Here is a 16,055-nt window from a genome sequence, read left to right on the forward strand (position 1 = left end):
TTCTTTTACATCAGGAACTGTTGGCAGGGGATGATGGGAGTTCTAGTTTACTGCGCTGATTGCAGTTGGCTGGGTGAGTCAGAGTCTGGCTTATAATAGAGCAGTGAGCGGCTGGGATGCGGCGCTGGCAGGGTTAATGCGGCCATATGAACTGAGTAACCGTTTGGGGCAGATAATAAAGTGCAGCTGGCACGGCCGCCAGACATTGTGTCAAACCCTGGAGCGGCTCCAAGCCCCAAACACAAGAAAAGCTCCTTTTATTCCTTGTGTATTTGACTTTCTATCAGGACTTGTCAAACAGTGTTTTAAGGGGAAAACTCCCGAGACATTAATAGCGGGGGGGCGGGCGGGGGGGATTCTAGAAATATAATTTCACTGACTTTTTGTGAATGTATTAACTTATTTCTAGGGGATAATAAATAATAGAATCTTTTACTTGAAACAAGAGGAGAAAGATTACTGTGCTGTTATTTGCCTTTTGCCCCCCAGCTCTTGACTATACAGTTATAGGACCCATTATCCAGAATGCTCAGGACCAAGGGTATTCCAGATAAGGGGTCTTTTTATATCTTAGTTGGGATCAAGTAAAGGTACTGTTTTATTATTACAGAGAAAAGGGAATAATTTAACCATTAAATAAACCCAATAGGGCTGTTCTGCCCCCAATAAGGGGTAATTATATCTTAGTTGGGATCAAGTACATGTACTGTTTTATTATTACAGAGAAAAGGGAATCATTTAACCATGAAATAAACCCAATAGGGCTGTTCTGCCCCAATAAGGGGTAATTATATCTTAGTTGGGATCAAGTACAGGTACTGTTTTATTATTACAGAGAAAAGGGAATCATTTAACCATTAAATAAACCCAATAGGGCTGTTCTGCCCCAATAAGGGGTAATTATATCTTAGTTGGGATCAAGTACAGGTACTGTTTTATTATTACAGAGAAAAGGGAATCATTTAACCATGAAATAAACCCAATAGGGCTGTTCTGCCCCAATAAGGGGTAATTATATCTTAGTTGGGATCAAGTACAGGTACTGTTTTATTATTACAGAGAAAAGGGAATCATTTAACCATGAAATAAACCCAATAGGGCTGTTCTGCCCCCAATAAGGGGTAATTATAGTAACATAGTAACATAGTAAGTTGGGTTGAAAAAAGACATACGTCCATCAAGTTCAACCATAATGCCTATACCTAACCTGCCTAACTACAAGTTGATCCAGAGGAAGGCAAAAAACCCCATCTGAAGCCTCTCTAATTTGCCTCAGAGGGGAAAAAATTCCTTCCTGACTCCAAGATGGCAATCGGACCAGTCCCTGTATCAACTTGTACTAAGAGCTATCCCCCCTACCCCTGTATTCCCTCACTTGTACTGAGAGCTATCTCCCATAACCGTGTATTCCCTCACTTGCTAAGAATCCATCCAGCCCCTTCTTAAAGCTATATAATGTATCAGCCAGTACGACTGATTCGGGGAGGGAATTCCACAACTTCACAGCTCTCACTGTAAAAAATCCTTTCCGAATATTTAAATGGAACCTCCCTTCTTCTAAACGGAGTGGGTGCCCTCGTGCCCGTTGGAAGGACCTACTGGTAAATAAAACATTAGAGAGGTTATTATATGATCCCCTTATATATTTATACATAGTTATCATGTCACCTCTTAAGCGCCTCTTCTCCAGTGTAAACAGACCCAACTTGGCCAGTCTTTCTTCATAACTGAGACTTCCCATACCCTTTACCAGCTTAGTTGCCCTTCTCTGGACCCTCTCTAGCTCAATAATGTCCCGTTTGAGCACTGGAGACCAAAACTGAACAGCATATTCTAGATGGGGCCTTACCAGTGCTCTGTAAAGGGGAAGAATAACCCCCTCCTCCCGTGAATCTATACCCCTTTTAATACAGCTCAGAACCTTGTTTGCCCTTGCAGCTGCTGCCTGGCATTGCTTGCTACAGCCAAGTTTATTATCTACAAGGACTCCAAGATCCTTCTCCATTATGGATTTGCCTAGTGCAGTCCCATTAAGGTTATACGGGGCTTGCATATTTTTACATCCCAGGTGCATGACCTTACATTTATCCACATTAAATCTCATCTGCCACTTAGCTGCCCAGATTGCCAGTTGGTCAAGATCCTGCTGCAGGGATGTCACATCCTGGATAGAATTGACTGGTCTGCAGAGTTTTGTGTCATCTGCAAACACTGATACATTACTCATAATACCCTCCCCTAAGTCATTTATGAACAAATTAAACAAAAGTGGACCCAGTACAGAACCCTGAGGGACCCCACTGAGAACCTTACTCCAAGTAGAGAATGTGCCATTAACAACCACCCTCTGTACCCGATCCTGTAGCCAGTTTTCTATCCATGTGCAAACGACTTCACTAAGACCAATAGACCTTAGCTTAGAAAGCAGTTGTTTGTGGGGAACGGTATCAAATGCTTTGGCAAAATCCAAATAGATTATATCTACTGCATCCCCACTGTCCAGCTTCTTACTTACCTCATCATAAAAAGCAATTAAATTGGTCTGACATGACCTGTCCTTCATAAAGCCATGCTGATTATGAGCAGTAATGCCATTCTCCACTACATAATTTTGAATGTGATCCCTTAACAAGCCTTCAAATAACTTGCCCACCACGGATGTCAAACTTACAGGCCTATAATTGCCAGGCTGAGATCTTATTCCCTTTTTAAATATGGGAGTGACATTCGCCTTCTTCCAATCACTAGGTACCATACCTGATGAAAGAGAGTCTGAGAATATCAGAAACAAGGGCCACTGCAATTCTGCCCCTAGCTCTCTCAGTACCCGAGGGTGTATTCCATCTGGCCCAGGTGCCTTGTTTACATTTATCGTGTGTAACCCTTTAAGCACCATATCCTGTGCCAACCACTGTGTAGTTGGAGCTGAGGCAACAGTGAAGCTATTGGGTGAGACTTGGATCATTATATCTTAGTTGGGATCAAGTACAGGTACTGTTTTATTATTACAGAGAAAAGGGAATCATTTAACCATTAAATAAACCCAATAGGGCTGTTCTGCCCCCAATAAGGGGTAATTATATCTTAGTTGGGATCAAGTACAGGTACTGTTTTATTATTACAGAGAAAAGGGAATCATTTAACCATTAAATAAACCCAATAGGGCTGTTCTGCCCCAATAAGGGGTAATTATATCTTAGTTGGGATCAAGTACAGGTACTGTTTTATTATTACAGAGAAAAGGGAATCATTTAACCATTAAATAAACCCAATAGGGCTGTTCTGCCCCAATAAGGGGTAATTATATCTTAGTTGGGATCAAGTACAGGTACTGTTTTATTATTACAGAGAAAAAGGAAATCAGTTTTAAAATTTTGAACTATTTGATTAAAATGGAGTCTATGGGAGACGGGCTTTCCGTAATTCGGAGCTTTCCGGATAGCGGGTTTCCGGATAAGGGATCACATATCTGTAAAATGTATCTGCCACAATATTTTCCCTCCAGCCAATGGGATTTTTCTACTTTTATTACATAATTCTAATGGTTCCTATAAGGCAGCAAAAGCAGTGCCACCATCTGATTTGTTCTAGACTCAAACAGCACAAGTTAACAGTAAGTGACTTGCCCTTTAATCTGTTGTACTTGAAAGACAAGGAATAGCGGGGGTCCTGCTGTTTATAAGGCTGTGTTGGGCCCCCACATTCCGTCTGGCGGTTTTCCCACGCTTGGTGCAGCCAAAGTGATCAGTCGGCTCACTGCAGGACCACTCAGCCAGCCTGGGAAATATTTCCTGCGGCCAAGGTCGACTTAACTGTGTTTATATTCGTGCTGCCTCCCCCAACCACATCCCACTTCTGTAAGATGAACTGCTTTTTAACATAGGAAAATGCAGCTTGTGTGGCCCTAAACCATTCACCAATCTAGAATGCTATGAACGTAGGGGGCTGTTCCTGCTGAATTGTGCTTAGTACAGGGGAATCCCTATGTGCATAGTGTTATGGTATCTCTCTGTACAGGCTATGAGCAAACTTAGGGGGCTGTTCCTGCTGAATTGTGCTTAGTATGGGGGAATCCCTATGTGCCATAGTTTTATAGTATCTCTCTGTACAGGCTATGAGCAAACCTAGGGGGCTGTTCCTGCTGAATTGTGGCTACACAGCGGGGTATTTATATAAACTATAGTAGGGTTTCTGTAGCAAACACCCCAGCTGTACCAGTGCAGGAATGGCTGCCCGGGCTACACAGCGGGGTATTTATATAAACTATAGTAGGGTTTCTGTAGCAAACACCCCAGCTGTACCAGTGCAGGAATGGCTGCCCCGGGCCTACACAGCGGGGTATTTATATAAACTATAGTAGGGTTTCTGTAGCAAACACAGCCAGCTGTACCGGTGCATGAATGGCTGCCGCCGGGGCTACACAGCGGGGTATTTTATATAAACTATAGTAGGGTTTCTGTAGCAAACACCCAGCTGTACCGGTGCAGAATGGCTGCCCCGGGGCTACACAGCGGGTATTTATATAAACTATAGTAGGGTTTCTGTAGCAAACACCCCAGCTGTACCAGTGCAGGAATGGCTGCCCCGGGGCTACACAGCGGGTATTTATATAAACTATAGTAGGGTTTCTGTAGCAAACACCCCAGCTGTACCAGTGCAGGAATGGCTGCCCCGGGCTACACAGCGGGGTATTTATATAAACTATAGTAGGGTTTCTGTAGCAAACACCCCAGCTGTACCAGTGCAGGAATGGCTGCCCCCGGGGCTACACAGCGGGGGGTATTTATATAAACTATAGTAGGGTTTCTGTAGCAAACACCCCAGCTGTACCAGTGCAGGAATGGCTGCCCCCAGGGCTACACAGCGGGGGTATTTATATAAACTATAGTAGGGTTTCTGTAGCAAACACCCCAGCTGTACCAGTGCAGGAATGGCTGCCCCGGGGCTACACAGCGGGGTATTTATATAAACTATAGTAGGGTTTCTGTAGCAAACACATAACTTTCACCATTGCAGGGCAACAGTACATAGTATATTACTTTAATTTTTTGATGTTACTGTTCCTTAAAAAATATTGGCGTCAATTTTGGACAAAAAACAATTCTCACACTGCCATCCAGACTTATTGGTTCAGTTGAAAATGTAGGATTCTGCTAAACATTCTATGACTCAAATAATGAAATTCTTGCCTCCATGTTCACCTTTAAAATTACCTTTTAGTATGATGAGAGTAATACTATGAGAATTTGCAATTGGTCTTTTTTTATTATTATTTGTAGTTTTTTTTTTTAAGTTCAGGAGCTGTCCAGTTAGTTGTTCCAGCAGCTATCAGGTTGCTATGGTCCAGGTTACCTTAGGAACCAGGGAGTGGCTTGGATGAGAGACTGGTAAATGAATAGGGGAGGGGCTGATATATGAATAGGGGAGGGCTAATATATGAATAGGGGAGGGGCTGATATATGAATAGGGGAGGGGCTGAATAAAAAAGAAAGTTACAAAAAGTAACAGTAACATAATCATGGAATAATAATGGCTGCCGGGGTCAGTGACCCCCATTTAAAAACTGAAGATTTTGAAGGAGGCAAATAAGTCACAAAGTATATTAAAGATGAACAGGATTTCCCAAGCGCAACTATATGGCTGCAACGGACGGAAAGTCTGTGAGACCAAAAAGCCAGTTACTGGGCAGATCCCCTGGGATACACCAAGGCGGGCAGCCTGAGGGGCAGAGAAGCAATGAGAACCCCCAATACACATATATAAATACATATATACACACAATATACACAGGCAGAACACGTACAGCCCTCACAGGGAATAAAGCGATACCCCCGCACAAGCTGGGCGCTGTTTCCATAGTAATTACTTATTACCGAGGCGACTTATTTCCCGTCAGTCGTTCCGTTACACACAGCAGCAGCGGTACGGGCAGTAGCCGGGGAGCAGCACAGACTGAAGAGACTGCCGGTCGGAATCCCCACACCGTCTCATCCGCAGTTTGGCGCCATTTCACTTTCTCACACGGCGCGCTGCTGGGGAGACATGTGACTGCGCGCTTGCGTCACTGGAACGCAACGTCCTACACTTCCAGCTCCCGTGTGGCACGCACGTACGCCGGTTCCGCAGGTTAATGGGACAGTGAGGAGCTGGGAAAGTGTGAGTGGGGTTATTGGGTGAGTCGGGGGTCAGTGTGTGTGACTGGGTGGGAGATGAGTGACCGGGCGGGGGGTCAGTGAGGGAAGTGTCAGTGTATGAATGGGAGTGAAGGTCATTCCGGGAGAGTCGGGTCTGTAGGTGGGACCGGTAAGTGTATGGGGAGGAGTGGGTGCCAGTAATGGACAGGTGAGTTAGTGAGAGTGCAGGTGTGTGAGTGATAGTGGGGTGGTTTCTGAAAGGAACGGGACAGTGTATGGCTATGAGCGCAGGGGGGCTTAGTGTGTATGAGTGGGGGTCAGTATCTGAGAGGGATGGGCAGTGGTATTAAGTGGGGGTCAGTATCTGACGAGGGGATGGGCCAGTGTAGAGTGGGGGGGTCAGTACCTGAGAGGGAATGGGCCAGTGTATGAGTGGGGGGTCCAGTAATCTGAGAGGGATGGGCCAGTGTATATGAGTGGGGGTCAGACATCTGAAAGGGATGGGGCCAGCATGTATGAGTGGGGGGGTCAGTAGCTGAAGGGATGGGCCAGTGTATGAGTGGGGGTCAGTATCTGAGAGGGATGGGCCAGTGGTATGAGTGGGGGTCAGTATCTGAGAGGGATGGGCCAGTGTATGAGTGGGGGTCAGTATCTGAGAGGGATGGGCCAGTGTATGAGTGAGGGGTCAGTATCTGAGAGGGATGGGCCAGTGTATGAGTGGGGTCAGTATCTGAGAGGGATGGGCCAGTGTATGAGTGGGGGTCAGTATCTGAGAGGGATGGGCCAGTGTATGAGTGGGGTCAGTATCTGAGAGGGATGGGCCAGTGTATGAGTGGGGGTCAGTATCTGAGAGGGATGGGCCAGTGTATGATGAGGGGTCAGTATCTGAGAGGGATGGGCCAGTGTATGAGTGGGGTCAGTATCTGAGAGGGATGGGCCAGTGTATGAGTGGGTCAGTATCTGAGAGGGATGGGCCAGTGTATGAGTGGGGGTCAGTATCTGAGAGGGATGGGCCAGTGTATGAGTGGGGGTCAGTATCTGAGAGGGATGGGCCAGTGTATGAGTGGGGGTCAGTATCTGAGAGGGATGGGCCAGTGTATGAGTGGGGTCCAGTATCTGAGAGGGATGGCCAGTGTATGAGTGGGGGTCAGTATCTGAGAGGGATGGGCCAGTGTATGAGTGGGGGTCAGTATCTGAGAGGGATGGCCAGTGGGGGTCAGTATCTGAGAGGGATGGGCCAGTGTATGAGTGGGGGTCAGTATCTGAGAGGGATGGGCCAGTGTATGAGTGGGGGTCAGTATCTGAGAGGGATGGGCCAGTGTATGAGTGGGGGTCAGTATCTGAGAGGATGGGCCAGTGTATGAGTGGGGGTCAGTATCTGAGAGGGATGGGCCAGTGTATGAGTGGGGTCAGTATCTGAGAGGGATGGGCCAGTGTATGAGTGGGGGTCAGTATCTGAGAGGGGCCAGTGTATGAGTGGGGGCAGTATCTGAGAGGGATGGGCCAGTGTATGAGGGGGGTCAGTATCTGAGAGATGGGCAGTGTCAGTAGGGATGGGCCAGTGTATGAGTGGGGGTCAGTATCTGAGAGGGATGGGCCAGTGTATGAGTGGGGGGTCAGTATCTGAGAGGGATGGGCCAGTGTATGAGTGGGGGTCAGTATCTGAGAGGGATGGGCCAGTGTATGAGTGGGGGTCAGTATCTGAGAGGGATGGGCCAGTGTATGAGTGGGGGTCAGTATCTGAGAGGGATGGGCCAGTGTATAGTGGGGGTCAGTATCTGAGAGGGATGGGCCAGTGTATGAGTGGGGGTCAGTATCTGAGAGGATGGGCCAGTGTATGAGTGGGGGTCAGTATCTGAGAGGGATGGGCCAGTGTATGAGTGGGGGTCAGTATCTGAGAGGGATGGGCCAGTGTATGAGTGGGGGTCAGTATCTGAGAGGGATGGGCCAGTGTATGAGTGGGGTCAGTATCTGAGAGGGATGGGCCAGTGTATGAGTGGGGGTCAGTATCTGAGAGGGATGGGCCAGTGTATGAGTGGTCAGTATCTGAGAGGGATGGGCCAGTGTATGAGTGGGGGTCAGTATCTGAGAGGGATGGGCCAGTGTATGAGTGGGGTCAGTATCTGAGAGGGATGGGCCAGTGTATGAGTGGGGGTCAGTATCTGAGAGGGATGGGCCAGTGTATGAGTGGGGGTCAGTATCTGAGAGGGATGGCCAGTGTATGAGTGGGGGTCAGTATCTGAGAGGGATGGGCCAGTGTATGAGTGGGGTCAGTATCTGAGAGGGATGGCCAGGTATGATTGGTCATACTGAGGGATGGCAGTTTGAGTGGTTCAGATCTGAGAGCATGGGCAGTTATGGTGGGGGTCAGTATCTAGAGAGGATGGCCAAGTTAGAGTCGGGTCAGTATCTCAAGAGGTATGGGCCAGTTAATGATGCGGCGCGAGTATCTGAGAGATGGGGCCTGTGTATGAAGTGGTCAGTATCTGAGAGGGATTGGCCAGTGTTGAGGGGGGTCGTATCATGAAGAGATGGGCCAGGTATGTGGGTCAGTATCTGAAGGGTATGGCCAGTGATGATGGGCGTCAGATCATTCTGAGAGGGATGGCCACGTGTATGAAGTGGGAGTCAGATCTTGAGTAGAGGCCACATATGAGTGGGTCAGTATCTGAGAGGCATGGCCAGTGTATGAGTGGGTCATTAATCTGAGAGGATGGCCGGAATGATGGGTCAGATCAGGAGAGGATGCCAGTGTATGATGGGGGTTCAGTTCTGAAAGGATTGCCAGGTATAGTGGGGGTCAGTATCATGAAGGATGGCCGCAGTGATTGGGTCAGTATTCTGAAGGAATGGCCAATGTATATGGGTCAGTACCTAGAGGGAGGGCAGCAGCTGCATGAGCGTCAGTATCTGAAGGGACTGGCCAGTGTATGATAGTGGCAGATATCTGAAGGGATGGCCAGTGATGAGTGGGGGTTCAGTATCTGAGAGGAATGGGCCAGTGTATATGAGGGTCAGTATCTGAGAGATGGCCATGTATGAGTGGGGGTCCGTATCTAGGGATGGCCAGGGTAGAGTGGGGTCGTATCTGAGAGGATGCCAGTGTAAGTGGGTAGACTTGAGGCGGATGGGCCATGTATTGAGTGGGGTCAGTATCTGAAGATGGGCCATGTATGAAGTGGTCAAGTATCATGAGAGGTATGGCCAGTGTATGAGTGGGTCAGTATCTTGAAGGATGGCCAGGTATGATGGGGTCAGTACCGAGAGGGATGGGCCAGTTTAATGAGTGGGTCAGTAATCAAGGGATGCCAGTGCTAATGAGTGGGTCAGTATATGAGAGGGATGGCCAGTGTATGATGGGGTCAGTACTATAGGTATGGGCAGTGTATGCAGTGGGGTCAGTACTGAGAGGAGGCCTGTATGAGTGGGTCAGTATCTGAGGTATGGCCATGTATGATGGGGTCGTAACTGAAGGATGGCCAGTGTATGATGGGGGTCAGTAGTTGAGAGATGGCCAGTGTTATGATGGGGTCAGTATATGAGGATGGCCACGTGTGTATAGTGGGCAGTATCTGAGAGGATGGCCATGTATGAGTGCAGTATCTGGAGGATGCCGTTATGGTGGGGCAGTTATCTGAGAGGTATGCCATGTTGAGTGGGTCAGTATCGAGGAGGATGGCCAGTTCGGGCGGTCAGTATCTGAAGGAGGGCCAGTTATGATGGTCAGTATCGGCAGGATGGCCAGTGTATTGAGTGGTGGGTCAGTATCTGAGAGAAGGGATGGCCATGTATGGCGTCTAGTGGGGCAGATCTGAAGATGACCAGTGTATGAGTGTGTAGATGGGTCAGTATCTGAGAGATGGGCCAGTGTATGATGGTTCGTTCTGCAGAGGGGGCCAGTGTATGAGTGGGGTCATATTGAGAGGGATTGGCCAGGTATGAGTGGGTCAGTATCTGGATGGATGGGCCAGTGATGTGGGGTCAGTTCTAGAGAGGATGGCCCAGTGTATGATGGGTCATACGGAGGGATAGGCAGTGATGATGGGGTCAGATCTTGAGGATGGCCAGTGTATGATGGGGTCAGTATTCGAGGATGGCCAGTTATGAGTGGGTCAGTATCTGAGAGATGGCCAGTGTATGACTGGTCAGTACTGAGAGAGGCAGTGTATGATGGGGTCACGTATCTGAGAGGAATGCGCCAGATGAGTGGAGGTCATATCTGAGGATGGGCCAGTGTATGAGTTGGTTCAGTATCTAAGGGATTGGCCAGTGTATGAGGGGAGTCGAGTACTGAGAGGATGGGCCATGTATGATGGGGGTCAGTAATCTGAGAGGGATGGGCCAGTGTATGAGGGTCAGTATCGAGAGGATGGGCCAGCATGTGATGGTCAGTATCTGAAGAGGAATGGCCAGTGTATGTGTGGGTCAGTACCTGAGAGGTGGCCAGCAATGGAGGGGGTTCATATCTGAGAGGATGCCAGTTATAGTTGGGTCAGATATCTGAGAGGGATGCAGTTTATGAGTGGGGTCGTAGCTGAAGGAGGCCAGGTATGAGACGGGTCATTATCGAGAGGATGGGCAGGATGATGGGGTCTTCTGAAGATGGGGCCAGTGTCATGAGGGCGGTCAGTATCCTGAGAGGGAATGGCCAGTGTATGAGTAGGTCAGTATCTTGAGAGTATGGCCAGTTATGAGTGTTCAGTATCTGCGAGGATTGCAGTGTATGATGGGGTCGTATCTGAAGGGAGGGCCAGTGTATGAGTGGGGTCAGTATCTGAGAGGGAGGGCCAGTGTATGAGTGGGGGTCAGTATCTGAGAGGGATGGGCCAGTGTATGAGTGGGTCAGTATCTGAGAGGGATGGGCCAGTGTATGAGTGGGGGTCAGTATCTGAGAGGGATGGGCCAGTGTATGAGTGGGGGGTCAGTATCTGAGAGGGATGGCCAGTGTATGAGTTGGGGTCAGTATCTGAGAGGGATGGGCCAGTGTATGAGAGGGGGTCAGTATCTGAGAGGGATGGGCCAGTGTATGAGTGGGGTCAGTATCTGAGAGGGATGGCCAGTTTATGAGTGGGGGTCAGTATCTGAGAGGGATGGGCCAGTGTATGAGGTGGGTCAGTATCTGAGAGGGATGGGCCAGTGTATGAGTGGGGGTCAGTATCTGAGAGGGATGGGCCAGTTTGTGAATGGGGTCTAGTATTGAGATGATGGCCAGTGTATGAGTGGGGGTCAGTATCTGAGAGGATGGCCAGTGTATGAGTGGGTCAGTATCTGAGAGATGGGCCAGTGTATGAGTGGTGTCAGTATCTGAGAGGATTGGCCAGCTGTAATGCGAGTGGGGGTCAGTACTCGAGAGGGATGGGCCAGTGTATCTATGGGTTCAGTACCTGAAGGATGGGCCAGTTTGAGTAGGTCAGTATCTGAGAGATGGGCCAGTGTATGAAAGTGGGGGTCAGTTTCTGAGAGGGATGGGCCAGGCATTGTGAGTGGGGGTCAGTATCTGAGAGGGATGGGCCAGTGTATGAGTGGGGTCAGTATCTGAGAGGGATGGGCCAGTGTATGAGTGGGGTCAGTATCTGAGAGGGATGGCCAGTGTATGAGTGGGGGTCAGTATCTGAGAGGGATGGCCAGTGTTGATGGGGGTCAGTATCTGAGAGGGATGGGCCAGTGTATGAGTGGGGTCAGTATCTGAGAGGATGGGCCAGTGTGTGAATAGTGGGGTCAGTATCTGAGAGGGATGGGCCAGTGTATGAGTGGGGGTCATATCTAGAGGATGGCGCCAAGTGTATGGTGGGTCAGTATCTGAAGGATGGCGGTATGAGTGGTCAGTATCTGAACAGGATGGGCCAGTTGTGAGTGAGGGTCCAGTATCTGAGAGGGATGGGCCAGTATGAGTGGGGTCAGTATCTGAGAAGATGGCAGTGTATGATGGGTTCAGTATCTGAGAGGGATGGGCAGTGTATGAGTGGGGTTCAGTATTCTGAGAGATGGCCATCATATCTGAGAGATGTCAGTATGAGTGGGTCATACTAGAGGGATGGGCCATGTATGAGTGGGGAGTATCTGAGAGGATGGCCAGTGTAATGAGATGGGGTCAGTACCTGAAGGTATGGGCGTGTATGAGTGGGTCAGTACCTGAGAGGATGGCCAGTGTATAGTGGGGTCATATTAGAGGATGGCCAGTGTTATGGGGGTCAGTATCTGAGAGGGATGGGCCAGTGTATGAGTGTGAGTGTGGGTGAGTATATGAGTAGATGTCCATAAGACCGGGCTGTGTGTTTGGCTGTTTCTGTCGTTGCTAATGAAGGTGTGGGGCTGCCTGTGTGGGACATGGGGCCGGCTCATGACACACAGGCTTTTGGCTGTATTTCCCTCACCAAGAGCAGCAGCTAATTGAGCACAAAAAGCACTAAATGTGCTGATATTCCACCCTGGCACCATTGTTATGGGGTTGGGTAGAGCACTGAGTGCAATTATCCTGGGGCTGCTGAATCCAAAGGACCTTTTGGCAGCACCAATGATTGTGTGATGGTTATTAGATATTTTTCCTGATTAGTTGTAGTTCAGCCGGAGCTGGAGGGCAGCAGTTTACACATCCCCGATTAATACAACCAGTAGGGGCCCCTCAAATGCCAGCTCTGTCAACTCATTATACCCTATAGATAGAATGTGATCCGACTGTGTCACTCCTGTAGTTGCACTCCCCTGGCTGTCGCTCCCCTAGCTGTCGCTCCCCTGGCTGTCGCTCCCCTGGCTGTCACTCCCCTGGCTGTCACTTGTCACTCCCCTGGCTGTCACTCCCCTCACTGTCACTCTGTATAGTATGTAATGATACTGCTGTGAGTGCGGATAATGGCACGGCAGGTAATTATTACCCTTTATAGAGAGGGAATTGCGGAGATGTATTATTTGGGTGCTGCAGTAACTGTGCTATTATACCCACCGTGTATTATTAAACTCTCACCCCCAGCTCTCATTATTACGTGATACCTCTTTTACCTTATATTGTTATATAGATTATGTGAATTGCAGACATGGAACACACTGATCATTATGTCATTATCGCCTTTTCATACTGTAAACGTTACTGTTTAATTTCTGGCGTAATTATTAAATGGTATGCCCCCCCCCCCGGTTCTGTATTACTGCTCTGCCCCACTGAAAGACAAAGTGTATGTTCCAATAATAATTTATCTGTTTATTAGGTGACAAGGTATGTCGAGCCCCTTCTTGTGGCGTTTCCTGTCGTTCACGCAGAAGTACCGCGGGGCGCTGCTTGCTGTTTCTTCTGTCGGCCTTTTCGCTGCCAATGTCTCCTACCATGTTTCCCCGGAGCAGACCTTCCGGAAACTCTATCAGGGCTGGTCGAGAGGAGAACCTGCCCAGCTCAGCGCCAAGCTACAGGGCCTGTTTCAGGAAGTCCTTAGAGAGACGCAAACAGAGGCGACTTCGAGTTACGCCCCATTTTCAGCCTTCGGCTTTCACCCGGTGAGTGCCGGTATCCCCTGGCTTCCCAGTGGCTGTTTAATTGGCATCCCTGCTAATTATAACGACACGGAACAGGACGGTGTTGGAATAGTGGACCGGGTTCTTATGGTTAATGGAAAGGAGGTGGATTGGAGCAGTGATGTAGGCGCCCATCTCAGACAGGCCTTAACCTTATCTGTTTATGCTCAGAAGTTTTCATTGGCACGAGAAGTAGTTAATGCCCAGGGTAACAGCCCTATCATAGAAGCCTCTGTGGCCCCTGCCTGCCTTTCGGCTACCTGTATCTCAAGTGTGGCCATCAAACAGCTGCTTGGCCTGTATTCTGGGCCCTTGGTACTGAGGGCGGTGTACAACATGGCCGCCGTTGCGCTAGGATTCGCTGCTTATTTCCTGTGCTCTGACGCAGTCAGCCAGTGGTTGGATTACCGCTCCGACCGCAGGGCGGCGGCTGTATCCAAATCGTACGCCGCGGGAGGGATAGAGTTTTATGAGAAGATACTGGCGCGGAATCGGATTCTGCGGACTCTGATGGGCAAGCAGGGGGAGACCATGTACTCTCCTAGCGGCAATTTATTTCCCAAATATTATATACGCCTGAAACATGCCCCATACACATCCCGGAGAGAGCGCATAAAGCTCGCCTTGCTGCAGATGGAATGAAGCCTTCGGCAGGGTCGTACTAGGGACCGTAGGGCAATTATCTGCTGTATTATCAGTCTATTCATCTACTGCAACACTCGGAACACAACTCAGGAAAACAACATGATTAATTTGTCATTTTATTTGTCTCTTGGACATTGTGCAAAAGTTAAAGGGAAAATATACCCTCTATTCCCTTTTATATTTAATTCGGCAAATATATATTTGTATAAGATGACACTGAAGCGTTTGGTACCTTTGTGTTTGTTTATATGACTGGGAGCTGCCATAATGTTCCTTGTTTGAGCAACTCTCATCCATAGACTGTTTTTCAGTCTCTATTAAGTTCTAAACTTGATAAATCTGCCCCTTAGAGTTGGAATTTTCTGGAACTGATCCAGCCGCCCAGTCATTTGACAGGCCGGGTTGATAAATATTGGCTTGTATGGTTGGCCCAACATTTGGGATTTATTATTCCAACCAAAATCACAACTGATTGAGGCACTAAATCCCATAGACGGCTGCAGGCAATCATCCTTTGTTTAAAGTACAATTCAGACCAATAAATGTGATCATTAAAGGCCTCCTTTAAAGGGGTTGTTCACCTTTATATCAGCTTTAAGCATAATGTAAAGCAGGGATCCCCAACCTTTTATACCCGTGAGCCAAATTCAAATGGAAAAAGTGCTGGGGAACAACACAAGCATGGAAAAAAGTTACATGCGGGGTGCCAATAAGAGCTATAATTGGCTATTTGGTAGCCCCTATGTGGACTGGCAGCCTATAGAAGGCTCTGTTTGGCTTTACACAAGGTTTTATGCAACTAAAGCTAGCCTCCAAACCAGAATTTCAAAAATGAACACCTACTTTGAGGCCATGGGGAGCTACATCCAAGGGGTTGGGGAGCAACATCCAAGGGGTTGGGGAGCAACAAGTTGCTCACGAACCACTGGTTGGGGATCACTGATATAGAGAGTGCTGTTCTGAGACAATTTGCAATCGGTCTTCATTTTTTATTCCTGGTTTTTGAGATATTTAGCTTTATATTCAGCGGCTCTCCAGTTTGGATGCTAGGGTCCAAATTACCTTAGCAACCAGGCACTTATTCAAATGAGGGGCTGGGATACAAATAGGAAAGGGCTTTAACATAAACATGAGTAATTTATTGAGCATTTTTTTTCTGGATGTTGGGGTCAGTGACCTCCTTTCCATGATAAACTTCAGTCACACTTTACTGCTGTGCTGCAAGTTGGAGTGATATCCCTCACCCCCAGCAGCCGATCAGCAGAACAATGGGAAGGGAGCAAGATAGCAGCTCCCAGTAGGTATCAGAATAGCACTCAATAGTAAGAAATCCAAGTCCGGCTTGGGACTCCTCCAGTTACATGGGAGTAGGAGAAACAATAGGTTAGCTGAAAGCAGTTCTAATGTGTAGCGCTGGCTGAAAGCTCAGACTCAGGCACAAGGCACTGAGATGGCGCCTACACACCAATATTACAGCTACAAATACATTTGTTGGTTCGAGAATAAAAGGTTAAATGGCAGAGGGAATTATTTGCTGTGTAACTGTAATTTAAAGAAGGAAAAGCTTAATGAACAGAAGGATGTTTGTGAGGCACCCCTTAGCAAGCTTACACCCCATGCTTCTACTTGCTCAAAAATACACCTGCCTGGGGTACTATTCTAGTGACTGCCATCTTGCCCCCCGTTCCAGTGACACCCTGCCTAATAAATTAGTTGTTTGCCCATACAACCCCCTTACATTCTTTGTAGCATATATTACAAGTCACAGGAGCA

General features: G+C 48.2%; 1 protein-coding gene across 6 annotated transcripts; it reads left to right on the top strand.

Moving 5' to 3' along the window:
- The first annotated feature begins 5,518 nt into the window (after positions 1-5,518).
- Positions 5,519-14,847, top strand: tmem177 (transmembrane protein 177). 6 transcript variants are annotated; one of them, XM_031892465.1, is made up of 2 exons: positions 5,519-6,173; positions 13,337-14,503. In XM_031892465.1, the coding sequence occupies exon 2, from the start codon at positions 13,347-13,349 to the stop codon at positions 14,277-14,279; it is 933 nt and encodes a 310-aa protein (XP_031748325.1). In that variant the 5' UTR covers positions 5,519-6,173; positions 13,337-13,346; the 3' UTR covers positions 14,280-14,503.
- The last annotated feature ends 1,208 nt before the right edge of the window (positions 14,848-16,055 follow it).

The sequence above is a fragment of the Xenopus tropicalis genome, chromosome 9 (genome assembly GCF_000004195.4).
Source record: "Xenopus tropicalis strain Nigerian chromosome 9, UCB_Xtro_10.0, whole genome shotgun sequence".
Classification (NCBI taxonomy): Eukaryota; Metazoa; Chordata; class Amphibia; order Anura; family Pipidae; genus Xenopus; species Xenopus tropicalis.